We start from the raw sequence: 27887 nt of genomic DNA, 5'->3' as shown, positions 1-27887 counted from the left end.
AAGAGAACCACTTGTATGAATATCAAGAGCTCAGATGGAAACCCAGTTCTAAGCAAAGAAGGGAAAGCAGAAAGGTGGAAGGAGTATATAGATGGTCTATACAAAGGCGATGTACTTGAGGACAATATTATGGAAATGGAAGAGGATGTAGATGAAGATGAAATGGGAGATACGATACTGCGTGAAGAGTTTGACAGAGCACTGAAAGACATGAGTTGAAGCAAGGCCCCCAGAGTAGACAACATTTCATTAGAACTACTGACAGCCTTGGGAGAGCCAGTCCTGACAAAACTCTACCATCTGGTGAGCAAGATGTATGAGACAGGCGAAATACCTCAGACTTCAAGAAGGATATAATAATTCCAATTCCAAAGAAAGCAGGTGTTGACAGATGTGAAAATTACCGAACTATCAGTTTAATAAGTCACGGCTGCAAAATACTAACGCGAATTCTTTACAGACGAATGGAAAAACTAGTAGAAGCCGACCTCAGGGAAGACCAGTTTGTATTCCATAGAAATATCGGAACACATGAGGCAATACTGACCCTATGACTTATCTTAGACGCTAGATTAAGGAAAGGAAAACCTACATTTCTAGCATTTGTAGACTTAGAGAAAGCTTTTGACAATGTTGACTGGAATACTCTCTTTCAAATGCTGAAGGTGTCAGGGGTAAAATACAGGGAGCAAAAAGCTTTTTACAATTTGGACAGAAACCAGATGGCAGTTATAAGAGTCGAGGGACATCAAAGGGAAGCAGTGGTTGGGAAGGGAGTGAGACAGGGTTGTAGTCTATCTCCGATGTTATTCAATCTGTATATTGAGCAAGCAGTGAAGGAAACAAAAGAAAAGTTCGGAGTAGGTATTACAATCCATGGAGAAGAAATAAAAACTTTGAGGTTCGCCGATGACATTGTAATTCTATCAGAGACAGCAAAGGACTTGGAAGAGCAGTTGAACGGAAAGACAGTGTCTTGAAAGGAGGGTACAAGATGAACATCAACAAAAGCAAAATGAGGATAATGGAATGTAGTCGAGTTAACTCGTGTGATGCTGAGGGAATTAGATTAGGAAATGAGACACTTAAAGTAGTAAAGGAGTTTTGCAATTTGGGGAGCAAAATAACTGATGATGGTCAAAGTAGAGAGGATATAAAATGTAGACTGGCAATGGCAAGGAGAGTGTTTCTCAAGAAGAGAAATTTGCTAATATCGAGTATAGATTTAAGTGTCAGGAAGTCATTTCTGAAAGTATTTGTATGGAGTGTAGCCATGTATGGAACTGAAACATGGACGATAAATAGTTTAGACAAGAAGAGAATAGAAGCTTTCGAAATGTGGTGCTACAGAAGAATGCTGAAGATTAGATGAGTAAATCACATAACTAATGAGGAGGTATTGAATAGAATTCGGGAGGAGAGGAGCTTGTGGCACAACTTGACTAGAAGAAGGGATCGGTTGGTAGTACATATTCTGAGACATCAGGAGATGACCAATTTAGTATTGGAGGGCAGCGTGGAGGGTAAAAATTGTAGAGGGAGACCAAGAGATGAATATACTAAGCAAATTAAGAAGGCTGTAGGCTGCAGTAGGTACTGGGAGATGAAGAAGCTTGCACAGGATAGAGTAGCATGGAGAGCTGCATCAAACTATTCTCAGGACTGAAGACCACAACAACAAGAACAACAACAACAACAACATGCTATTATTGACTAACAAAAGTGTAGATCAGTTCCAAGAATTTATTCACTGTTCAATGTACTGAATTTAACTGGGATTCTGTATAGAGTTGTTATACCTATGCAATTTGAGGTAAAAATGCACTTGCTGTATCTACAGCTTTTGCATTGCATGCCAATGTTGGTTGGTAATGACTCACATGACAAATGATGGGAACTGAATACAACAAATCATGGTTCAGTTGGTAGCCATCAAGATTGCTTTTTCATAATTTATAATATGGCATTTTGTTCTTTTGCATTAGAATTTAACCCCAACACCCCTAATATGACAAATGTATAACTCAGGCTAAACTACACATCAATCTGTTATGGAAACAATATGTTTGTGTTGAGATTTATTAGTTTCACCAACTCATATGCAAAAGGTTACATTCCGATCTACTTAGGCCTTGGGCTACGCTTATTGGTCAGTCTATGAGCACGCCTAGTTTTCTCCCACTCACATTCAATGGCTTCACCAACTCTCAATTAAACTGTTATAATCTTTATCTAACCTAGACCTCAAGCTACAAGCAAGTCTGTAAGCACAACTAGTTTTCTTCCCACCACCCATATCGAAAACAAATGTAATCAGTTTGTATATTCTGATAATAGAAATCATTCAACAATTCTATTGGCTAATGTATACAATCACCCCATCGGTTATGACCAACTTCAAAGAACTTCCAACATCAACACGCAACACATAAGTGCACTTTTGGGAGGTTTCGTTATTTTTGTAAACTAATTAGCCCATTGTACAGACATTAACAAACACTCACTTCTCACAAAAATGAGAAATACCTTCAATTCATTCTAATAAAAATCAAACTATAAGCAATATCTCCACTTACACAATATTACAAATCAACATTATACTATATATTCAAACACCGACAAGTGATTACTATACCTTCTCACCATCTAATGTGAAGAATGGTGCTACAGAATGCAACCACTGAAAGGAGGAGGCACTTGTTGGAAGCTTCTGATCTGGACAAGCCATCACAATCTCTTCAGGAACAATATCTTCTGTCTTATGTCTATGAAGAAAAGAGCTCAAATGTTTTGCTGTGTATAATACTGGCAACACATTCAGATTGTTTCCACAGTCATCTGTGTATCTGTGAAAAAACATGTTGCATAAATGAAATTGTTACAACTGTAAAACCAGTAACTCCTAAACTGTTGATATCTAAAGAAAACGGAAATGTAATCCTGAAGCTGGAAGAGAACACACAGCAAAGTAAGAAATAAATTTTAAAAAATGTGTATTGTCCATTTCAAGCTATCTTCAATTTCCTCCTCCCCAGAATGGTCTCTACAACACAATAAACTGTACTCACAGTAGCAAAAATGCAGAGTCTTATGGAGCAAATATTCTAACATAAATGTTAAGCACAGCTTGAACAATCAAGATTTTGAAACACTAGTTCCATGGGGAACCTACAAACACAATGCATAGACTGGTAACACTGCAAAAAGGGAGATGGAAGCAGAATGCATCTTCTAGGCATAGTAGCAATAGCAGTGCTGCCTCCTTGACAAAGTCAATGCAGGTACTTGTGCACTTTGTGAAACAATATAGGCAGCACTTGCCATAAGGTGTGATGTGACCACATGGAGGTATAGAAAGTACCCTCAGAGAGCAAAAGGCAGCTCAAATAATTGTGCCAAATCCTGATATCAGTATGACCCCAAAATGCATAATGTATTCAGAAACAGAGAGCTCATTAGGCCAAAGTTTGCAAGATATTTGCCAGGGCCAAAATAATTTTGTGGATCAAGGCTCATTTTTTGCTCCTCCATCAGTCTCCTAACTGGTCTGATGTGCTCCGGCATGACTTCCTGTCCTATGCCAACGTCTTCATCTCAGAGTAGCAACAAACATCCTCAATCAGTTGGTGAATATTTTCCTGTCTCTAACTTCCCATACAAATTTTACTCTCTGAAACTCCCTCTAGCACCATAGAAGTTATTCCCTGATGTCTTAACACATGTCCTATCATCTTGTCATTTATTCCTGTCAGTGTTACCCACAAATTCATTTTCTCGTCAATTCTGCAGAAAACCTCTCCACATTTATTATGTCAGTCCTCCTAATTTTCAACATCCTTCTACAGCGAATATCTCAAGTGCTTCGCATCTCTACTTTTTCAGTTTTCCCACAGTCCAAGAGTCATTCCCATACTATTTTCTGCTCTATAGATGCATTCTCAGATATTTCTTCCTCAATCTGCATCTACATGGATAATCTACAAAACACAGTGAAGTGCCTGACAGAGGGTTCGTCGAACACCTTCACAATTCTCTGTTATTCTAATCTTGTATAATGCGCTGAAAAAACGAACACCTATATCTTGCCGTACGAGCTCTGATTTCCATTATTTTATCATGGTGATCGTTTCTCCCTATGTAGGTCGCTATCAACAAAATACTTTCGCATTTGGAGGAGAAAGTTGGTGATTGGAATTTTGTGAGAAGATTCTACCACAGCGAAAAATGCCTTTGTTTTAATGATGTACACTGCAAATGCTGTACAAATTCAGTGACACACTCTCTTCTCTATTTAACGATAACACAAAACATGCTGCCCTTCTTTGAATTTTTTGATGTATTCTGTCAATCCTATCTGGTAAGGATCCCACACTACGCAGCAGTATTCTAAAAGAGGACAGACAAGTGTAGTGTAGGCAGTCTCCTTAGTAGATCTGTTACATTTTCTAAGTGTCCTGCCAATAAAACACAGTCTTTGGTTAGCCTTCACAACAACATTTTCTATGAATTCCTTCCAATTTAAGTTGTTCATAATTGTAATTCCTAGGTATTTGGTTGAATTTATGGTCTTTAGATTTGACTGATTTATCATATAACTGAAGTTTAACAGCTTCCTTTTAGCACTCATGTGGATGACCTCACACTCTTCGTTATTTACAGTCAAATGACAATTTTCACACCATACAAATATCTTTTCTAAATCATTTTGCAGTTTGTTTTGATCTTCTGATAACTTTATTAGTTGATAAATGACAGCGTCCTCTGTAAACAACCTAAGATGGCTGCTCAGATTGTCTCCGTAATTGTTTATATGGATAAGGAGCAGCAAAGGGCATATAACACTAACTTGGGGAAAGCCAGAAATCACTTCTGTTTTACTCGAAGAACTTTCCATCAATTACTACAAACTATGACCCCTCTGACAGGAAATCACAAATCCAATCACATAACTAAGACAATATTCCATAAGCACACAATTTCACTACAATCCGCTTGTGTAGTACAGTTTCAAAAGCCTTCTGGTAATCCAGAAATAGGGAATCAATCCGAAATCCCTTGTCAACAGTGCTCAACATTTCATGCAAATAAACAACTAGTTGCATTTCACAAGAACGATGTTTTCTAAATCCATGAAATTTAAATGGCGGTTTCTTATACCATATCTCCTGGCACTCGCAATTCACAGTCTGTCATTTTCCAACCTAACAAAGAGCTTGAGCTGTGTTACAAATTTAAGGCAGATGTTTAATACTAGTAGGCCTACACTTCTTTCAGTCAGGAATGCCCTCTTTTTTCCTGTGTGTCTACTTTTTTATATCCTCCTTGGTTCTTCCATCACGTATTATTTTGCTTCCAAGGAAGCAGAATTCCTTCACTTCATCTAATTTGGGGTTACTAATTTTGGTGTTAAGTTTATTGCTGATCTCATTTCTGCTAGTCTTTGTCTTTCTTAGATTTACCCTCAATTTGTATTCTGTACACATCAGACTGTTCATGCCATTCAACAGGTGCCACCAATCTTTCACCAACAATAACCATGTTGTTAGTGAATCTTATCACTGAGGCCTTTCACCTTTAGTTTTAATTCCACTCTTGAACCATTCCTTGCTTCTATGATGTAGATACCGAACAGTGAGGATGAAAGACTGTATCACTGTCTTACACCCTTTTTAATTCAATCACTTTGTTCTTGGTCTTCCATTAAATTGTTACCTGTTGGTTATTGTAGATATTGTATACTATCCATTTTTTCTAAAGCTTACATCTATTTTTGGGGGGAATTTTGTACATCTTCCATTGTCAAATGCTTTTACTAGGTCAACAAATCCTATGAATGCATCATGATTTTTCTTTAGTCTTGCTTCTGTTATCAAATGCAATGTCAAAACTGCCTCTCTGGTGCCTTTACTGTTCCTAAGGCCGAAGTAATCATCATCTAACGAAGTCTCAATTTTCATTCCCATTCTTCTGAGTATCATTTATGTTGCCTTAGCTACCTTTGGCTCTTGATACACAGCTGAATTCAATACTTGAACTGTTCAGTAACTGTAGCAAATATGTTCCTCGTATTACATTCATTTCCTCTGGCAACTCCCAAGCTGATGCCTCACCCCAAACCTGTCCTTAACTACAGGTATGCTACTTATCAATCTGTTGTCACAGTACTCATTGCGATAATTGAAATGGTGGCTTCTTGTACCACAACTGCTGCCATTGACAATTCACAGGCTGTCACTTTCCAACCTAACAAAAAGCTTGAGCTGTGTTACAAATCAGTGTCACCACAACCGCCATTCATCAACAGTACAAACAATATTGTTGGTTGGTTGGTTGATCGATGTGGGGGAGGACGACGATCGGATTAGGGAAGGATCGGTAAGGGAACGGCTGTACCCTTTCAAAGGAACCATGCTGAAGCAATTGCCTGAAGCAATTTAGGAAAATCATGGAAAACCTAAATCAGAATGCCCAGACACGTGATTGAACCATCATCTTCCCAAATGCGGGTCCAGTGTGCCACCTCGCTCAGTAAAATATTGATGTCATTATAGGAGTATTTAGGTCAAACTTTATAACCTAATGTAAAGTCAAACAATCTGTTACGATTACCAAACAATTTGAGTTTCAGCACTCATCACTTTTCTCACCTCTTGCTGACTATCTAATGCTATGCTCCAACTGCATACACAGAACACACATTAACCTGTGTACTGTGGAAGAAAAGTGCTCTTGCTGGGTGGCACTTTCCCTGTTCAAGACTTCAGCTAAAGCAGTGACTGTAAAACAGATACTGTACAAACATCAGAGATGATGATGATAGGTGAACACTGAGTGTACCTTCTAAGTGCTATTGATAATATTGTAAAAGTTGTGTATTGTCCCCTCCCCCCCTTTTGCATTTTTCAATATGGTGCAGATGTAAACACTAGGCTTCACTACAGATCAGACTGTAACCATAATCAGATTTTATGCTTCGCCAACTATTAACCAAATTGCCACCTTGCACCCTAACGTAGACCTCAGGCTGCACCACATATCAGTGTGTTACCACAACCAAGATTTCAGAGGGAACTGAAAATTCAATTCACACTTGCCTAATTTGATCCAAGTTTGTAGATGTTTTATTTAGGTTTCATTTATACTTGTAATGCATCTGAAATGTCCTATACTACTGTGCTGAATGTTCAAATGAAAAATAAATAAAACTGTTATAAATGCAAAGTATGATATTACTGGCGATTTTTTTTTTCAAATTACCTGTGCTACAGATCAGTCTGTCATCACAACAAAGTTTTTTTTTGCATCACATTCGATGGCTTCATGAACTCACAACCAAACTGTTACCTTCCAACCTAACCTATACCTTGGACTAAACGACAGATCAACTATCACAACCAGATTATATTGTTTTCATATTTTTTGTCTATGCCAACTAGCAACAAAGTTGAATATATGAACGAAAAGGTGGCATGACAGCAGCCATTAGCGTTATGTCACTAGTCAAAGCTGACAACTCTGATCAAACATTCCTCTTGACCACAGTATTTTATGTATGCTTGTCAAAGGCTGATTTTATAATATATATATATGAGTGACAACTTAATGATTAGGGTTATGCATACAGCCAGACAAGGTGAAGTACCAAAATTGTTTGTCGAATTTCTCACTATCAAAAATCTACATTATGCTCTAATGGAAGATTAGCAAACCACACCAGGAAACCAAGGCAACAAATTATAATGTGTGAAATTGCAAATTGTAATAACTGAAGAAGTCTTGAAGACAATGTGAGCGATGGATAAAGGGCAGAAGATGATGAATAAAACAAGAATACGAACAAATACAAGGAGCGGCAGAATGTTTAATAGTTTCACTGAAAATACATGGTTCGTTGAAAACTATAAAATATTATATAGCCTATGTAGTTCTCTGTAAAGTTACACAGTCATCGATACAATGAGGATGTCGACTTGAGTGAATGTCAAATGTAATAGACTATTGTCATCTGATACTAGAGGCCACTAGAACACGGACTACTGTGTGATAGCTGCCATACAATACCGAAAACCAAATAACGCACGTTCAGTCCTTTGCGATATGTACGAACACGAAACGGTGTGCTAGCAGAGTGTATCTACGAAAACTTTGGAAGATAAGCGTTTAAAATCCAACCGAGGATGGAATCAAAATAATGTACGTTTGCAAATACCTTTTAACACTGCCTTCAAACTCGTTAGCTATAAAACAAAAACTTACCGACGAATACCAATACACACGATCTTATGAAATAAATGAGCCATTCTTGTTATATTTATCACATGGCTACCATCTCAATGTAAAAAATCTTCAGCAACGATTCTCACGTGCAATCGTGCAGACTCAAGTTGACAGTAAACATTGGGTCAAACCTACGATAACGCACAAGTAAATCCTCTTTCCATAGGCAACGAAAACTTGCACAAGCATTGCCCCGCCATAGCAATGGTCAGTCATCTAACCTGTGGTAACACCCTACTGACTCACTGTCACGCAAGCTAGCCTGACAAAAAAAGTTAACTGCCATTCAACTATAAAGGCCAGTCTATACACACCAAACTGTCTGCGCAAATATCTGTGCACATCGTATCTACGTAGACGGGTCGTAACGCACTGAGCGGAATTTTACGCAGCAGTCACATGTGCTCTAACGTGGAAGTTGGAGTTGGAGGTTTGAACTAAGTTGCTCAAGCTTGACAACTCAAAAGACGTCTGTTCAGACAAATCGTAGCGTGTGGACTGGAAATTGTCGTGAATCTTGCACACGTCTGATCAGTACAAGTCCTTCTCTTTGCGAGCATATTTAATTCTGGAACGACCAATATGCGTCAGCAGCGCTTTAGAGAGTTAATCGCTAAATACATTCAAGTACACTGCCTGGCAAAGAAAGTAAAGCATCCAGATGCGGAGGGGATAACAAAATGAAACTTCAGTGTCGAGAGACGATTAATAACACAGTCTAACATAACAGTCGCGACACTTCGCCTCGATTTTGTTGCCTTCAGCGCCATCAGCGCTCCAAGCGGCCGGTAGGTTGAACTGTGAGTTCGGCGCGATCGTAAAAGCGAAAAGTGATTGTTTATTTTGATTTATACAATGGTTTTTACCATCGGGAGCGTTTGTAGCGCAATAAATTGCTGCAGCAATAGGCAGAAGACACCGCAGATGTCTTTTTTTAGGTTTCCTAAGGATCCTGAGAGGTATATACCATCATGTTACTAAACTGTATCGTCAGGATTCACTTGCAAATGTATGTGTATAAATGATGAATGTTTCGTTTTAGGAGCAAAAAAATGGCTAGTGAATAGCAGACGAGAAGACCTTATCAAGAAAGACCCGGTTTACCTGTATAATAATACTAGGTTTTGTTCGCTGCATTTAGAACAAAACCAGTTCATGAACGCAGACAATAACAAACTCGCGTGGAATGCAGTACCCACACTGTTTGACATTCCAAATAAGCCACCTCAACTGACGATTAAGAGGAAACTGCCACAAAGATTTGACAGTCAATCTAAAGCTGTAAAACAGTCCTATGACACAGAAGCAGCCAGTTCAACTCTCCATGTATTAGTGCCAGATTCGTGAGAATAGTCAACACAGACCTACGTTGACGATGAACTGGGTAGATTAAGTGCAGCTGTTCGTATCTTACAAAAGCGTGTGAAGTGTCAGGGTGTGCAGATCGCTAGACTTCGAGCGAAACTATTATGGGACAAGGAAAGTGCCTACAGACAGATTGTTTGAAAATTATTCAAATATTTGGTTTTTCGTGAAATGTAATGTAATCAGCTCATTATAATGTTTTCGCCATATTTCTCCCACTATTTGTCAGTTGCTTGTCACACTTAGAATAATACAAAGATGAAGGTCGTACTTGTGGCAACAGGCGACAATGACAAACACAGTAGGCCTGCAGAACGATAAACGAGCTGTCCATCGCTTTTGCATGTAGAGGTACATGTCTGTGCTTCTTACATGTGAATCTGTGTGTTTATATTCTTTTGATATCAACGTGGTAAGCTGCAATTCTGTCCAATGTCACAAGTGTTTCTTCACGAATGTATTGTAGCTTGCCACTCTATTCATGGTTTTTGTCCACACTTGCGCTTATTTTAGAATCATTTTTAGAAACATATATGCCTTTTGATACTACACAAACTCTTGGAGGCAAGAAACTAACTCAAATAATTCGGAAATTACGTAGGAAATGGATGCAAACAAACATTATGCTTACGACACGTCTGACGTTCACCTTACCAGCCGCTTGGAGCGCTAGTGTCGCTCCATCTGTCAAACGGCAACAACTTTTACAGCAGTAAGTGTCGCGACTGTTATGTTAGACTGTGATTAATAACTTGGCAATATGAGTTCCTTGATCAGTATGACGTTGTACGCTCTCTGACCTGGTTGCATGCATTAATTCGATTGTGAAGGTAGCCGTAAAAACTTCTATTCTTTCCCTAGGCAAAACGGCCCACAACTGTTGTAACTGGTCAATGATATCCTGGATACTGACACTCATATGGAGCTGATGTCAGAGCTAGTCCCACACATGTTCTATCAGAGACAGATCTGGGATCTTGCTAGCCATGATAGTACCTCAGCATAATGCAGAATTCATAGACACATGTGTTATGTATGAATGAGCATTGTCCTCTTGGAAAGTGTCAATATGATACTGGTACATGACAGGTTATACATGAGGTACATCCTGCTCATCACCTACCACTGTGCCATCAGAATTTCCTCGTCACTCTTAACCATGACTTGAGCCATACTCGATGGCTCCCCATACCAAGACATCAGGGGTAACACTGCTGTGTCTCTCTAAAACAATGGAAAAATGGGACCTCTCACCAGGTCATCACAATATTCCCCAATGATGGTCATCTGGGGTAGTGCAGAACGCAATGCTGAATACAGTGCAATGCCATTCATCAACAGTCCATGCTTCCTGGTCATGGCACCACTCCAAATGCTGCTGGCTGTGTTGTGGCACTAATATGTATGGAACAGTAATTCCCTAGTAGGGCCACTGCTAGTCTCCAACCAGTGGTGGAGAATAACGCAAAATGTTGCAGGGAGTCCACATTTATATGCAGGTGGCAGGGGCAGATGTGAAGGGGTTAAGTGAGCTTGGTGCACAATGTGTCAGTCCTCCCTAGTGACAGTCAGCCGTAATCAACTGGAACCCTAATGGTGTGTATACCTGCCATCACATTTCCATATAGTACATCGAGTCACTGTCTCATGCGAGTGCCCCATAAATCTCGTTATTGCTTGATTCAACCAGCGGGGCAAATGGAGCCCCAATATCAGGCACCTTTCAGATTCTGTCAGGTGCTGACAACTCTGTCCCACGAGAGTACACAGCATCTCTGTGTCCTTCACAGTGACCACTCAACACCTGACACTGCGCACGCCCCTCATATTGCACCGCAAATGCGGAAATGAAAAGTGCTATTGATGTGCGGTTTTCACAAATGAAATGGTAGCCAAGGGCTCACATTGTTAGCCAATATCATATTGTAATAATACTTCGAAAGTGTATTTTTTGTGCAAACATATGTGTACCCTAGGTAGAATGTTGTTATGTTTGCTTACACTGTGAGTGTTTACTCTTTGAGTGAACTGCGATGTGCTAGTCAGTCAGTGTGGACAGCCCAAGGAGTAAGTTATGAATGGACGACGGTATTTACCAATGCAGAAAAAGCTGATATGCTCATGGGGTATGGAGAGTGTAGGAAGAACGCAGTTAGTTCCTGCACAGTGTATTTGGTAAGATATCCAAATCGACATTAATCATATGAGCAATTCTATATGGAATTCTTCAAACACATAAGTGAAAGTGTTAGCGCAACACCTAGACAATATAACGGAAGGAAACAAGTTACGACAAAAGACAGGGAAATTACATTCTTGCTGCTGTTGCAGATGATCCTCACATTACCTCCTGTGCAGTCACACAAGAAAGTGGCATGAGTCAGGCAAGTGTCCTATGCATTCTCCATCAATATAGGTTCTGTCCCTATTACAACTCTCTCCATCAAGAGCTGCATAGAAACGATTATGAGAATAATGTTAAATTCTGTATATGGGCACTAAGACAGGATACTTCAGGTGTATCATGTATCTTGTTTAGTGATGAAACTACATTTACCATAAATGGTCAGATAAACCACTGAAACATGCACTATTGATCTCCATTGGCTTCGTCACGTGGAAAATCAGCTTCCATGGAGTGTAAACGTGTGGTATGGTATAATGAACCATAAGTTCATTGGCCTGATTTTCATAGAAGGAACAGTGAAAGCAAAAAATTATTGCAGACTCCTAACAGCCTATCTTCCAAGGATACCAGAAGACATTGCTCGGCAGACTAGGAGAAAACTGTGAAATCAACATCATGGCTGTCCAGCCCATAGTGCAGGAAGTACTGCAGCATGTCATCACGAATTGTTTCCAAATCATTGGACTGGACACAAGAACCTATACCTTGGCCGAGTCATTGTCTGGACTTGACACCTGTAGACTTTTTTCTGTGGGGAGAGCTGAAAGACGTTGTCTACAAGAACATACAAACTATACCTGATGATATACAAATATGCATTACTACGGCCTGTTCGAACATCTCCACTGAAATGCTAGAACATTTGTAGCAGTCACTCCATACAAGACTGGAAGCATGTATTGACGATGCCAGTTATCATTTTGAACCAGCCTGTGATGGTCAATTGTCTCGTTACTGATCAGAATCCACGCAACTAGTCTATGCACTTATGTTGTTCTTTAGTATGTAGTACCACAGGTACTGTACAACTGTGAGTGTAGAACTTTTCAAAATGTGGTTTATTGTAAAAGAGTCGCATTAGACTCCTGCAACAAACACCACTGACATTCCCATACATTCTCATTTACCTTACTTTTGGTTTATTAACGTCAATAGGCATTACCGAGCGAGATGGCACGGTGGTTAGCACACTGGACTCGCATTTGGGAGGGCGATGGTTCAATCCCACTTCTGGCCATCCTGATTTTGCTTTCCGTGATTTCCCTAAATCGCTCCAAGCAAATGCTGGGATAATTCATTTCAAATGGCATGGCCAACTTCTTTCACCATCCTTCCCTAATCCGATGAGACAGATGACCTCGCTGTCTGGTCTCCTCCCCAAAAACAACCCAACCACACTCGACAGGCATTGCTATATTTAGAAAAGTGTATGCCTGCATACAAAATACACTTTCTAAGTATTATTACAATTTATTTATTGACTGACAATGCGAACCTCTGACTACCAATCATTCTTCGAAAACTGCACATCAATAGCACTTGCCATTTCCGCAGTATTTGTGGTGCAACTTTTAGGTTGGTTGACTTGGAGGAAGGGACCAAACAGCGGTCATTGGTCCCATCAGATTAGGAAAGGATGAGGAAGGAAGTCGGCCATGTCTTTTCAAAGGAACCACCCCAGGATTTGCCTGAAGCGATTTAGGGAAATCGCAGAAAACCTAAATCAGGATGGCTGGACGGGGGTTTGAACCGTCGTCCTCACGAATGCGAGTCCAGTGTGCTAATCACTGCGTCACCTTGCTCCGTTAAATTTTAGGTAATTAACCGTGTACCCCCTTCCAGTCCTGGTAACAACACTTAACACACAGAAAACTAACGCTTTTTGTTGGTCATTCTGACTGTCACAGAGAACTGCGACTTTAATCACTTAATTACCCGCTGATAATGGTGTGTAGGTGTACTAACTTACACTAATATCCCTCCCCCCCCCCCCATGTCTTCTGGGTGCTTCACTTTTTTTTGTGAGACAGTGTGTGTAGGTGTCACATACGTTCGTGGAAAGTTAAGGGCGAAGTGTAAAGAGATCGCAGTAAGAAGGCAGTTGCTTATAAAGAAAAGCTAAGAACACTTGACACTGCGGCAAACAGATAAACGGAAATAAAAACAGATTCTTTATGGAACATTTATTGCAAAAAGTTAAACAAAGAAATGCAAACTATTCGACCTAGCGCTGTATAACCAAATATGTAAGCCAAGGGAGAGTCAGTAGAAATACGATTGGGGACGAGACTGGACAGGCAGTTTCACAGAAAATGAATTATTATGACCGCCAATAGATATTTGTATGCCCTGTGACCAATCGCAAATAATTTCGCCAGTCGTTACTGTATCTCACGACGTAAATTAACGTATGTAAGTTACCGTCGCTTATCTTCACTGCTAAGATCATTCTTGCCGTTTCTATAACTTAGTGCGCTTCTTTCTTTGTTTCTTTTTCTGCAAAAACTGTTATGATCACAGATCACAGAAAAATTTTGTGCGTTACAATCTAGGTGCTGAGCTGAAAACCTTTTGTGAGAATGTGGCGGATTGTTGTTGAAATTTCTTTCCTAGTTGGACAGATAGTAGGCCTACCATAAACTGAAACTGTGTCGTGTGTGCGCACGAGATTTGTGGCGATTTTTTGCATACACAAAGCATATTCTGTACAGATTCTTGCGCAAACAGGTAGTTTGTGTTTATATCTGTGGTCAGAGCGAAGAGCGCGACCGGTGTTTACTAGTGATGGGCTAAACTGCGATTTTCCGATATCAGTGATTTCTGTGAATGCTACTTTTCAGTATCTGTTATTCTTAACTGCGATTTGTCGCAGCTAAGAGTCGCAGTTAAGGAACATAGGTCGTGTATCCCTCCGCCACTGCTATTTCTGCGATTTCTGCTACTTCCGCGATTTCTGTGACTTCTGCTACTTCTGTGACTTCTGCGATTTCTGCTACTTCTGTGACTTCTGCGATTTCTGCTACTTCTGTGACTTTGCGATTTCTGCTACTTCTGCGACTTCTGCGATTTCTGTGACTTCTGCTACTTCTGCGATTTCTGTGACTCCTGCGATTTCTGCGACTTACCACTGTAGGAAAAATTTACATCTGTCAACACAGAAAATTGCATCTCAACAAACCTGTCATTGGCAAGTATGTTTTACGTTTTTTCTTCCGTTGGCTTTAATTTTGTATTAAAGAAACAACTGTGAAAATATTAATAGTGTAATTAATATGTAAGTAGCCGTACAGTACCGTAATAGTTCGTATTTAGAAAATGAATTCTAACATATTGTTATGTTCACAGGTACCTGAACTACATTTCAGTCACTCAGTAAAGTGATAACTCAGAATATCATTGTCAACAGATCTGAAGAAATTGCCACTGCGTCTTTAGACCGTTTTCGTCAGACGAGAGGTTAGTTTCTAAGCGTTTCGATGGACTTAATTACTTCAGTGAGATCGTTCTTGCAAATGTGATATTCATTATAGCAAATATTAGCAATCTACTCTGTCAATTATATTGCTAGTAATTAATGACAGCAAAAATTGTTTAATAATCCTTGTGTTTTTGCAGACACAGTTCTGACTCTGATTACTGGTTGCTGTACGTATCTATCCACATCAAGGCTGTTGGGAGAGACTCGTGAAGATTCAAGACAGCTCTTAGAGGATTTGCAGTTTAAAAGTGAAATAATTGTGAAATAAGTGTGTGAATGATTAAACTGTGTTTTATTGAAGTTGTTGTGCGATTTTAAAGGAATAATAAATGTCAAATACAGTGAGTGAATAATAAAAATCTCATTTTCCACATGTTTAAGCCGTCCTATACCCATAATTTTCCGCCACTTACTTATTGGTAAACACTTGTTGGAGAGCGACATGCCGCCCCCCCCCCCCCCCCTTTCTCCACAATCTTGGTGTGACACTGACCTGTAACATATCCCGAAGTCTACAATATGCATTTTGAGGCTGTTGATATGAAAGTAGGAAGTACAGATCTTCCAGTTAAATCAGGAATAGCTTAAGTGCATTACTTGAAAGTAACACAGGAAAAGCTTACTTATGTAGGTGGTAGTAGTGTCGGCAAAAAGTTCTTGTGTGTGAAGTTGCCATGTAGAACACCAGGTGTAAAACTTTTCTTCCGAGTCTTGAACTGTGTCGGAACAAAAGTGAGACATTCATATGACTGTTTTCATTTCTCTACACTTATACAGATGTCTGAGTTCTGCTGTGTTAACATTGCAAAGTCCTGTAGGCATGTGGAGTATTAACCAAAACCGTCATATTGGAAGCAGAATCAAACACATTTGTTACGTTACTTGATATTTTCAGGAGAAAAGGGCAATGTTGCTTCTTATTAATATAATACATTCAGAGTCACAGCAGTATTTGACCAACCATAACTGATGCTGAATGTGCATGTCGTCATATAATATGAAAGGCTTATTTCAATAGTGGTACAAGTCCATTACCTCCGCTTTTCTGTCTATAATGCTTCTGAAATTAGTGATCCAAACAAACATAAATAAAGGTTCATCTCTAGCAAGAAGCCATATGCTTGAATATTTCTGGTATCTCAACTGCAGATTTTTGAGCGTTCATTTAACTTTACGACTCTGTATCTCAAAATGAACAAAATTGGACTTGTACCACTATTGAAATAAGCCCTTCGTATGCACACACAGCACATCGATCTCGTGAGGCACAAGGCTCTCATAACGAAGTACGTACGTCGGTCAACAGATGACACTAGGAAAAATATGTTAACTGCGCTTTTTAGTTGCTACTTGCGACTCTTAAGGGCCGTCCACACGCAACGATCTGTCTGCGCACATCACATGTGCGCAGACAGATCGTTGTGTGTGGTCAGAAGATTTGCACCAACCTGAGGTGTGTGCAAACCTGGAAGTTGGAGTTGGAGGTTTGAGCGAAACCTCTCAAATCTGTAGGTTCAAACCACATCTGCGCAGACAAGTTGGAGCGTGTGGACAGGAGATCGCCGCAAATCTGGCGCGAAACAGCTGTTTGCTCAGTCTAGTGTTTGTATTTGTACGCACAGAGCATTAAAATGGCTGATACTCGTCAGTGTTCTCGAGAGTGTGTAAGTGAATTCATTGAAATATACAGAAACCACCTATGTTTGTGGAAGATTAAAAGTAAAGAATATAGTGACCGAGACAAAAAGACAGCAGCATACAATGCTCTAATTGAAAAATTGCGGGTAGTTGACGCCTGGGCAAGCAGAGAAACGGTAATAAAAAAATAATTTCGTTGCGAATTGGCGAAATTATTTGCGGATGGATGTCGAAACTTATAATTATCTCTTAAAGCTTGTAACCCCTCATATTATGAGAAAAAATACTTGTATGAGAAGGGCAATTTCTCCTCATGAACGGCTGGCGGTAACATTAAGATTCCTAGCAACAGGAAGGAGCTACAAGGATTTGGAATTTTCATCTGCAATATCGAAACAAGCATTGAGTGAAATAATACCCAACAGATGTGAAGCTATTTACGCTTTCCTGAAGGGTGAGTTCATGAAGGCAAGTCAAGTAAATTAAGTCTGTCAGCGAATTGTTTACCGAAAAGAGTTATCCAAAGTTCAGAAATCTAGAAGATCTGGTGTAGGAGTAGATCAAGTATACCAGCCAACGTTATGGTATTTTGATCTGCTTGTCTTTCTTAGTGATCAAGAAACGCCAAGACCAAGCAGGAATACAATTGAAGATGAAATTGGAGTGCCAATGTGCGAGGAAATGGAACACGAGGTAATGTAAAACAAAACTGGTTCGCCCTGCAACTCTCACAGTAAATTTACGTGAGAAAACTGCTTTCGCTTTAGCAGCCACTGTCTACACCATTTTGACCGCTTTCTCTGTTTCCTGCGGTTGGTCTGAATGTTTTTTGCAACACAAGTTGCGAACACAGACCACAACAGAACTTCCTCCATTTCTATATTTCAAAATAACTGAATTAAATTTTGACGTTTACGGGGATCGTAGTCGCTTGCCACTGATATTTCATTTCTACACCGACAGATGGCAGGCGAGTAGTAGATTGGGGTTTGTGTCGTGTGAACACACCTCATTTGCAGCGATCTTTTGCATGTACAGATATCTGCGCCGATGTCTGCGCAGACAGATCGTTGCGTGTGGACCGGGCTTTAGTTGCGATTTGTCACGGAAATCGCAGTTGGACTCTATAGTGTATCGCAGAGATGGGCGTAGTACGAACTTTGACCCACAGATGGCACAGTTAACCGCGCTTTCTAGTTGCTACTTGCGACTCTTAGTTGCGACTTGTCACGGAAATCGCAGTTAGACTCGATACCGTATCGCTGAGATGGACGTAGTACGAACTTTGGCCAACAGATGGCACCGTTAACTGCGCTTTTTTAGTTGCTACTTGCGACTCTTAGTTGCGACTTGTCACGGAAATCGCAGTTGGACTCCACTGCGTACCGCAGAGATGGACGTAGTACGAACTTTGGCCAACAGATGCCACTGTTAACCGCGCTTTTTAGATGCTACTTGCGACTCTTAGTTGCGACTTGTCACTGAAATCGCAGAAAGCAGTGCTAAATTCGACCAATAGGTGGCTCACGTCATTGAATGTGAAATACTTATTGCGACTGCTAACTGTGACTGAAATCGCAGTTAGATTCTGTAAAGTTGCTACTGTGATATCTGTGACTTCTCAGTCACTGTGATTTCTAACAGATACGCGATTTCCTGCCCACCACTGGTGTTTACTGTTTTGTATCGTTAGATTCGGCCATGTGCTGCTGAGAGGAAGTTTGTTTTTGTGTATGCTTGCGTTATTGTTGTGGACAGGAACAATAGTTTATCTGATTTACGCTATCCTTTTTCCTCACAATGGATCCAGACCAGTCTGATGATGGCTTTGATTTTGAGGAAGAAGCCCAACCGTGTACAAGACTTACAGACGGCATAAATCTCCAGTAAGACTGCTTTTGTCATAGTAAACATCTGTATAACGTATTGTTAATGATTTCTAACTGTATGGGTTCTAAAACCAAATAAACATGAATGGTATTGTAAAAAATAAAGTAAACGAGCTTGTTTTACAGTGCTTGTACATATGACTTCACTCTTCCAAAGTGATGTCGCATCTTGAACATCAGCGCCGGGATAGATTCTGTTGGTCGAGTGAAGATCATGTGAACATTCGTATCACGTCAAGGTTTATTAAAGCGCTCGTAAAACCATTGTAAAAACCAAGCAACATTAATATGTGGCAAATTTCGATTGCTGAATATGTTACAATAAACTTACACGGGCATGTTGATGTGGGTGCGGATTACATGGGCATGTTAATGTGGGTGTGGATAGAATTTTGTGTAGCCAACTCCTCATGGATAGTTCATACTATCAGCATATTACAACACCAACATCCAGAACAAAGCAAGGGACAGATATTATAAATTTGAGGCGTAGTTACCTGAAACAAATTGTATGTGAATCTGGGGACATTATACAGTAGGGACTTACTGAATGAGGCAGTGCTGCCCCGAAGTCACTGGCCTCATATTCGGGAGGATGGAGTTGCTCTGTCCATCCATTCTGGTTTGGGTTTTACGTAGTGTCCCTGGATTGCTAAGACAAGTGCTGCCAGGATGGTTCCTTAATCAGTACCACTGCTAGCCACCTGTCCTCTCCTCATAAAGCACGTTATGTGCAGTTTGCTGTGTCTTGTATATTTTGATTTAGCGATTTGCACTGTATTATCTGAACAAATGCCATATTGTTGTGAGATGACAATTGGATGAAGAAATAAATTAAACATATGAGAGTCCTTTTTTCTAATGATTTCATGCTTTTATAAAAAATTGATAGCAGCATAAAAAGTTACTGTATATTTTATTTTGTTCTTATAGTGTTATATTGTAGAAATGTTCAATTCAATCGGTATTGTTTCAGAGAACTGATAAGTAACTCCTCTGCAACATTTGAGGTAAACACGAGTAGTGAAGCTGCACTTGAAGAGAGTTATGGAAGTTACTTCAGTGAAAAAGATGTACTGGACTATGTCAATTTAGACTGTGTTGATGCCGGTTCAGATGATGAAACAATAGGGCAAGGAGCTCCGGAGAATACGCCATTTGAAAGAATTGCTACCAAAATGAAGAACATTACAGAAGATGGAAAAGTTAAGAAAAGAGTAAGTATTTATAGTCTTCTGTCAATTATACTTGATCTGTGTAGATTACAATTCAACCCTGTGTAGGGGAGATTTACTGGTTGGGATGAGAAGCAAAGACTTTCCTCCCTTGAACATGAGTCTGGGTGACTTTACTAAACCCTCCACATTCCCTAAACCTCACCAGTCCTTTAATTTCATCCCTCTTCCTTAACCTTCGATCCTTCTAATCAGAAAATGAACTTGATATCACCTTCTATTCTGTTCACAATTGTCACTTGACTCACTATCTCAGGTGCCAGTTGCCCCAGTTAGTTGTGGACAGCCCTTGGAGCTGATAACTTAACAAGTATGATTTGATTGTGTATTTTGTCTGTGTGCTGCATGTTTTACATGACAATGTTCTAAAGTAGCTGTGAATCCTGTCAGAAAAGTGATAATGCTTTTACCATGCAGCTAAGTATATCCAATACTGCATGTTAAATGGCAGTGTGGAATTATTTCCAGAAAGCATAGTCTATATCAATTCAGGCAGGCTAAGGAAAAATCTCACCTTCATAGTCTCAGATGTTACTGAATTTAGCGTACGTTAATCTGAAGGGCTAAGTAAGGAACATATATCTTTTTGTTTTCTCCAAAAAAATTTCTGCTCTGAGATACAGCCCACCGAAGATGACAATGCACGTACCATTTTGAAGATGTGAATTTTGGAAAAAAATTTAAAATGCTGTATCTCTGGAACAGTTCTAGATTATTATTTTTTTAATTTGTAAGATAATTGCTTTATGATTACAAAGAAATCTTCCATTTGGACTTATCTGTCAAAGTTCTTTTACTATAGCATTCTGAACTGTTTTTATAATTTATGGGAATTTATTTTATTTTATTTTTCAAAAATTCCAATACATAAAATTTTGATTTTTTTTTTTCCTGTTGATTAGTACCACATAGTCCTACATTCCCTGAAAAGGAGAGCTTCCACTTTTAAGTTGAACAGATTTTATAAACAATTGAAATTTTTGCCATACATAAAACCTGTTTTATTACCACATTATCACATAACAGTCTCATAAAAATCATAACCTAGCATTATTTAATATAATTTTAGTTCTGGAAGATGAGTAAGAGACTCATTTTTCAAGCATTTTAAATGATTCCAAAATGCATGTGAAAGGTCCGAAGACTTAAAAGTTTCAGTTTATACAACTTCTGTGCACTCTGTTTTGTACTGAACTAAAAATGTGTTCCGCTGCTTCAGTATCTTCCTTTGATATAGAGTGATACCTTCCTGTTGAATCAATAGGAACTGGAGCACTTACAATCTTCAAAACATTGTGAACAGGAAGTGAGCACTGATGGCGTTGCCGTCCTTCAGCTGGAAAACTGTATCCAGCAGCTGGTCCATGTGTCTTCTGAATTCCTTTCACAGGAATAGTTTGTTTGGACCATCAGGCATCATCCAACTGGGAACTAATTACAGGTGGGACCCCACATGGTTCCATCTTAGGGCATTTACTTTTTCTTGTGTATATCAATGACCTTTCATCATTAATGTTACCAGTTGCCAAGTTTGTTTTGTTTGCCGATGATACAAACATTGCAATAAGTAACAAATCAAGTGTAGTCTTAGAATGATCAGCTAATAAAATATTTGTGGACCTTAATCACTGGTTTCTAGCCAATCCATTGTCACTAAAAAAAAAAAACACACACACACACACACACACACACACACACACACACACACACACCACATGCAGTTCGGAACTTGTAAGGGGTGTCCCACGAGTATATGCATAACATATGATGATAAGCAGATAGAGGAAGTGGACAGTGTTTCATTCTTGGGATTACAGCTTGATAATAAATTCAACTAGGAGGAGCACACCACAGAAGTGATGAAGCGTCTAAACAAATCTCTATTTGCAATGCGAATTCTGTTGTACATAGGGGATATAAAAATGAAAAATGTGGCATACTATGTTTACTTTCACTCCATAATGTCATATGGGATTATTTTTTGGGGTCAAGTTTTCTGGGCACAAAAATGTACAATAAGAGTTATATGTGGTGTGAACTCAAGAACATCCTGCAGAGGCCTATTTAGGGAACTAGGGATACCAACTGCTGCTTCCCAATATATTTTTTCCTTAATGAAATTTGTCATTAAAAATATATCGCTTTTTCAAACCAACAGCTCAGTTCATTGAATCAATACTAGAAATAAGAATAATCTAAACAAGGATTTAAAGTCACTTACTCTTGTACAAAAAGGTGTGCATTATTCAGGAACACACATTTTCAATATCTTGCCAGCAGCCAAAAAAAGCTTAACAACCATTGAATTTCAGTTTAAGAGAAGCCTACAGGATTTATTGGTGGCCAACTCCTCCTACTCCATTGATGAATTTCTCAGTAGGAACAATTTTGTGTGTGTGTGTGTGTGTGTGTGTGTGTGTGTGTGTGTGTGTGTTTTGTGTGTGTAAAGTACAATCTAACTTCTGCACAATTTCAGTGCAGTAATGCGTTCATTGTAAATAAATATTGTAGTAGACCTCTTATATGTTTATTACTTTATAAAAAAAATTATATTTTAAATTCAGTGCATTAATGCCATCTTAGTAAATGAGTGTTGTAAAATGATCCTTTCATATAGTGTTCATTAAAAAAAAATGACAGTTATTCCACTTGGGACCTTTGGAAGGTACATTAACTTATTTGCTTTAGTTGTAAATATTTGTCATGTATTATTGTTTTTCTGGTGTGTTCTACATCCTAGAGGACCTCCTCACTATGGATCAATTGGAATGAAAGTAAATCTCATCTGATCCAATAAAAAAACTGAAACCTGGTTATTACTCCAATGATACCCATGTACTTCATGTGGGAGTTCTCAGCAAAATCACGGTGAAGCACTAAACGTAGTTCTTCAGCCTGTACACAGCCTTTCACTTCTGCAATGTGTTTTTGTTGCAATTTCTTCAGATGCTGGTGTGTTTCTGCTTTCACTCACCATTTACCAAGTTCATCAGTGAAACTGTCAAAGACAACAGTTTTCTTAATTAGTTTGTTTTCCTCCCATGTCGCATATGTAATTTCTGCAGAGTTATCTGCTGCATGTTCCAGGCAAGTATCTGTAAAGACAGCCATCCCTTTCCAGGGCAGTCACCACATTCTTGAAACAAACAAGTTTCTTGCTTTACATCACAGACTACTAATGACTTCACACGCCCAGCCAAGTTGTCGTATGTCACTTGCTCCAGTAAGTTCTTCAAAGTTACCACACAAAGTTCAAAATTCACACAGTGCACACATAAACAGACATCTCTAGGTGGGTGTGGAACTACCCACTAGGGTTGTAGTGCATAAAATTTTGATTTTCCAATATGTAAAGTTGTATATTTGCCCTTATTAATTGCAAAAGTTTCTTTAATACTGCAAGTCACATACCTCTTCACTTTCACAACTTTTTGACCTTCAGCTGTTACAGTTACAGTGTCTTTTTTGTTATCATTCTGGCGAGAACAGTCCCATTTATCTTCCAGATAAAATGACTACACTATTTGAACTTGAGTTGCTTTTACAGGATGACCATAATAGGATCTGGTCTTTCAAAGACTCCTTTTGCAGATCTCACATTCCTTGATTTGTCTACCATGTAGTTTGATACTGCTGGAATGTGGTTCAAGATTGTTTTCTTTGACTATGTCTCTGCAATAATAGTTTAAACTTGTACCTTTTCACTGTAGGATGTACACTATTCAACAGCTGAATTGATATTTGTGAAAAATTCCTGGCAAGAGGTCCAAGAGTGCTTTGGTTCATTTTATTCTGAAGATGAAATTTCTACTTTGAAGAGTGTGGTCAGTTTTGCTGTAGTGTATTCTCCCATAGCTTTAGTAATTTCTCTGCACTTTCTTGATGCATAGAGCATATGACTCTACTTCACTGACCATGGTTTGTTAACAGGACTAACACCTACCTCTGTAGTTGATTGATTCACAGTATTTAATTCTTCCTCTGTTGATACAAAAGCTGCATCATCTGCACCATGGGAGGCTTCACCTTGTTCAGATACTATCATTATTGTTATTCGTCACTGGAAACATCTTCATATAGCTCTTTTATTGATATGCAAATAGTCAGCACACTTCACTCTCCTGTGGCCCCAGTGAGAATAAATTTCAAACGCCCTTTTCACAAAACACACTGCAGCTGTGTCAACTGGCAAATTCCTCACGAAAACACAGAACTCACTGGGTGGTCTCATATCTCTTAGAAGCCTCTTCAGTAAGCAAATTATCACTGAACACTACAATACAGAAACCTGCAGTGAACAATCACAACAGAGAAACTTGACAGAAAACTATAACAAAGTGTAAGAAGTAACTGCAACAAAGAAAGTGAAAACAAAGAACTGCAACAAAGTACGTGATAATAAATAACTGCAGTGCAACAAAGCCAGTAGAAATAAACATTGTGACAAAGAAATTAGTAAGAAACAACTTCAGTGAAGACATACATTGCCCTTGAAAGTTAAAAAAATGGTTTTTTAAAATGAAACCTGTCCAACTGAAAAGTGGAAGCTCTTCTTTGCATGGTACTAATCAACAGAAAAAAAATCTAACTTTTCTGGATTGGCATTTTTAAAAAAAAATTTTTTTTTTGTAAAATATATGAAAAATTCAAAAGGCAATAGTAAAAGAACTTTGACAGATATGTCCAAACGGAAGATACCATTGTAATCATAAAGCAATTATCTTTCAAATTAAAAAAAAACTCATACAAAATATCTAAAACTGTTACAGATATACAGCATTTTAAAAACTTTTCCGAAATTCTCATCTTCAAAATGGTGTTCACAGTGCCATCTTTGGAAGCCTGTATCTCGTGGCAGGAATTTTTTTTGTAGGAAAAAAAAACATGTGTAACAGAAGAAATATTGAATTTAATTGATGAAAGGAGAAAATACAAAAATGCAGTAAATGAAGCAAGCAAAAAGAATACAAATGTCTCAAAAATGAGATCGACAGGAAATGCAAAATGGCTAAGCAGGGATGGATAGAGGACAAATGTAAGGATTTAGAGGCTTATCTCACTAGTGGTAAGATAGATACTGCCTACAGGAAAATTAAAGAGAACTTTGGAGAAAAGAGAGCCACTTGTGTGAATATCAAGAGCTCAGATGGAAACCCAGTTCCAAGCAAAGAAGGGAAAGCAGAAAGGTGGAAGGAGTATATAGAGGGTCTATACAAGGGCGATGTACTTGAGGACAATATTATGGAAGTGGAAGAGGATGTAGATGAAGATGAAATGGGAGATATGATACTGCGTGAAGATTTCGACAGAGCGCTGAAAGACCTGAGTCGAAACAAGACCCCGGGAGTAGACAACATTCCATTAGAACTACTGACGGCGTTGGGAGAGCTAGTCCTGACAAAGCTCTACCATCTGGTGAGCAAGATGTATGAGACAGGCGAAATACCTCAGACTTCAAGAAGAATATAATAATTCCAATTCCAATGAAAGCAGGTGTTGACAGATGTGAAAATTACCGAACTATCAGTTTAATAAGTCACGGCTGCAAAATACTAACCCGAATTCTTTACAGACGAATGGAAAAACTAGTAGAAGCCGACCTCAGCGAAGATCAGTTTGTATTCCGTAGAAATATCGGAAGACGTGAGGCAATACTGACCCTACGACTTATCTTAGAAGCTAGATTAAGGAAAGGAAAACCTACGTTTCTAGCATTTGTAGACTTACAGAAAGCTTTTGACAATGTTGACTGGAATACTCTCTTTCAAATGCTGAAGGTGTCAGGGGTAAAATACAGGGAGCGAAAGGTTATTTACAATTTGTACAGAAACCAGATGGCAGTTATAAGAGTCGAGGGACATCAAAGGGAAGTAGTGGTTGGGAAGGGAGTGAGACAGGGTTGTAGCCTCTCCCCGATGTTATTCAATCGGTTTATTGAGCAAGCAGTGAAGGAAACAAAAGAAAAATTTGGAGTAGGTATTAAAATCCATGGAGAAGAAATAAAAACCTTGAGGTTTGCCGATGACATTGTAATTCTTTCAGAGACAGCAAAGGACTTGGTAGAGCAGTTGAATGGAATGGATAGTGTCTTGAAAGGAGGATATAAGATGAACATCAACAAAAGCAAAACGAGGATAATGGAATGTAGTCAAATTAAGTTGGGTGATGCTGAGGGAATTAGATTAGGAAATGAGACACTTAAAGTAGTAAAGGAGTTTTGCTATTTGGGGAGCAAAATAACTGATGATGGTCGAAGTAGAGAGGATATAAAATGTAGACTGGCAATGCCAAGGAGAGTGTTTCTCAAGAAGAGAAATTTGATAACATCGAGTATAGATTTAAGTGTCAGGAAGTCGTTTCTGAAAGTATTTGTATGGAGTGTAGCCATGTATGGAAGTAAAATGTGGACGATAAATAGTTAGGACAAGAAGAGAATAGAATCTTTCGAAATGTGGTGCTACAGAAGAATGCTGAAGATTAGATGGGTAGATCACATAACTAATGAGGAAGTGTTGAATAGGATTGGGGAGAAGAGAAGTTTGTGGCTCAACTTGACTAGAAGAAGGGATCAGTTGGTAGGACATGTTCTGAGGCATCAAGGGATCACCAGTTTAGTATTGGAGGGCAGTGTGGAGGTAAAAATCCTAGAGGGAGGCCAAGAGACAAATACACTAAGCAGATTCAGAAGGATGTAGGTTGCAGTAGGTACTGGGAGATGAAGAAGCTTGCACAGGATAGAGTAGCATGGAGAGCTGCATCAAACCAGTCTCAGGACTGAAGACCACAACAACAATAACAACAACAATTTCTATCACTCTGTTCTTGTTGGAAGACATTTTTACTGTAGCATATCAGCCAGTGGTATCAAAAACATCCACATGTTCACTCTTTCTTTAGATGGTGGCATGCACTGCGTCTGCTTTCATTTGTGAATGCCCAGGCTCGAAAAAGCATTGGGTGATGGTTGAAATGGTCAGTATATTCACTGCATGCAGACACATAATGCTCATGTAGGCATTCCTGTTCTGGCAAGCAAGTAAAGTACAGCTTGCAAGTCAGATTCAGCCAACACAGATTCAGCTTTTTCTTAAACTCTGTTGCCATTGCTTACCTTCTCATATGCTCTTCTTGTTCCCTTTTAAATGCTTTAATGCTCAGCCAAATGATGTGTAAGCTTAAAAACATTTTATCACTCATATTTTTCATGCCCTATGGAATTTCAGACTAAATTCTGTTGTGGGTATTCTGCCGATACAACCATAATTTTTCTGCTGCCTTCCCTTCTTCATGGCACTGTTACCTATATAAATCGTACCTTATCTTAATGCTTATATCAGCAGGTAAATAATCAGCTGTACATTGCTTCCTCTTGTTCCTTGTAACCCGTCTACTTTCTTCCGGTCTCTTTACACTTGGCTCATGATATCTTCCTCCCTGTTTCTCAATTACATGATGAGCATTTTTTTTTTTTTTTTAAGGTTTCAGAAATGTCAAATGTCTTGAGAAAAACTTCATACATGCTTGAATCTTATCAGCTCCGTAATAAGATATAATTTTTTGGTCTTCTTCCATTGTGTTACCAGATTTTGTTCTCGCACTTTGTTTTTCTTCTTCCTCAAGTAACTTACATAGGTAATGATCTTGTAGCTCAACTGATCCAAGATCGTAGCAGATGATATGGATATTTTGTCTGTCATGCTCAGTAAATGTACTGCTTCACTGTTGACATTTAGAGTAATCTTTTGGCTTTGCGGTTCATGCAAGAACTTTGGACTTCTTTGAAGAAATATATGTCCTATGATACTGTTGATTGACTT

General features: G+C 38.9%; 2 protein-coding genes across 5 annotated transcripts in view; one reads left to right on the top strand and one right to left on the bottom strand.

Annotated features, from left to right (window-relative positions):
• LOC126237441 (CDP-diacylglycerol--glycerol-3-phosphate 3-phosphatidyltransferase, mitochondrial) overlaps positions 1-8420 on the bottom strand; it is a 95672-nt gene extending 87252 nt beyond the window's left edge. The window contains exons 1-2 of one of the 3 annotated variants that reach the window (XM_049947558.1): positions 8257-8420; positions 2636-2846 (exon numbers count right to left, since the gene is read on the bottom strand). In XM_049947558.1, coding sequence (XP_049803515.1) covers positions 2636-2846; positions 8257-8300 — 255 coding nt within the window. In that variant the 5' untranslated portion in view covers positions 8301-8420. Of the gene's footprint in view, positions 1-2635; positions 2847-8256 lie in introns of those variants that run through there. The other 2 variants (XM_049947559.1, XM_049947560.1) reach the window with 2 other exon arrangements.
• A 10181-nt stretch (positions 8421-18601) lies between these two features.
• LOC126237442 (inactive peptidyl-prolyl cis-trans isomerase FKBP6) overlaps positions 18602-27887 on the top strand; it is a 59103-nt gene continuing 49817 nt past the window's right edge. For both annotated transcript variants that reach the window (XR_007545073.1, XM_049947561.1), the window contains exons 1-2: positions 18602-18832; positions 19812-20052. Coding sequence is in view for 1 of the 2 variants with exons in the window: in XM_049947561.1 (XP_049803518.1) it covers positions 18747-18832; positions 19812-20052 (327 nt within the window). In the remaining variant the exon portion in view is untranslated. The remainder of the gene's footprint in view (positions 18833-19811; positions 20053-27887) is intronic.

This window comes from Schistocerca nitens, chromosome 2 (genome assembly GCF_023898315.1).
Source record: "Schistocerca nitens isolate TAMUIC-IGC-003100 chromosome 2, iqSchNite1.1, whole genome shotgun sequence".
In the NCBI taxonomy this organism is placed as follows: Eukaryota; Metazoa; Arthropoda; class Insecta; order Orthoptera; family Acrididae; genus Schistocerca; species Schistocerca nitens.
Note: the sequence above shows the minus strand (reverse complement) of the source record. Positions and strands in the feature narration are given on the sequence as shown.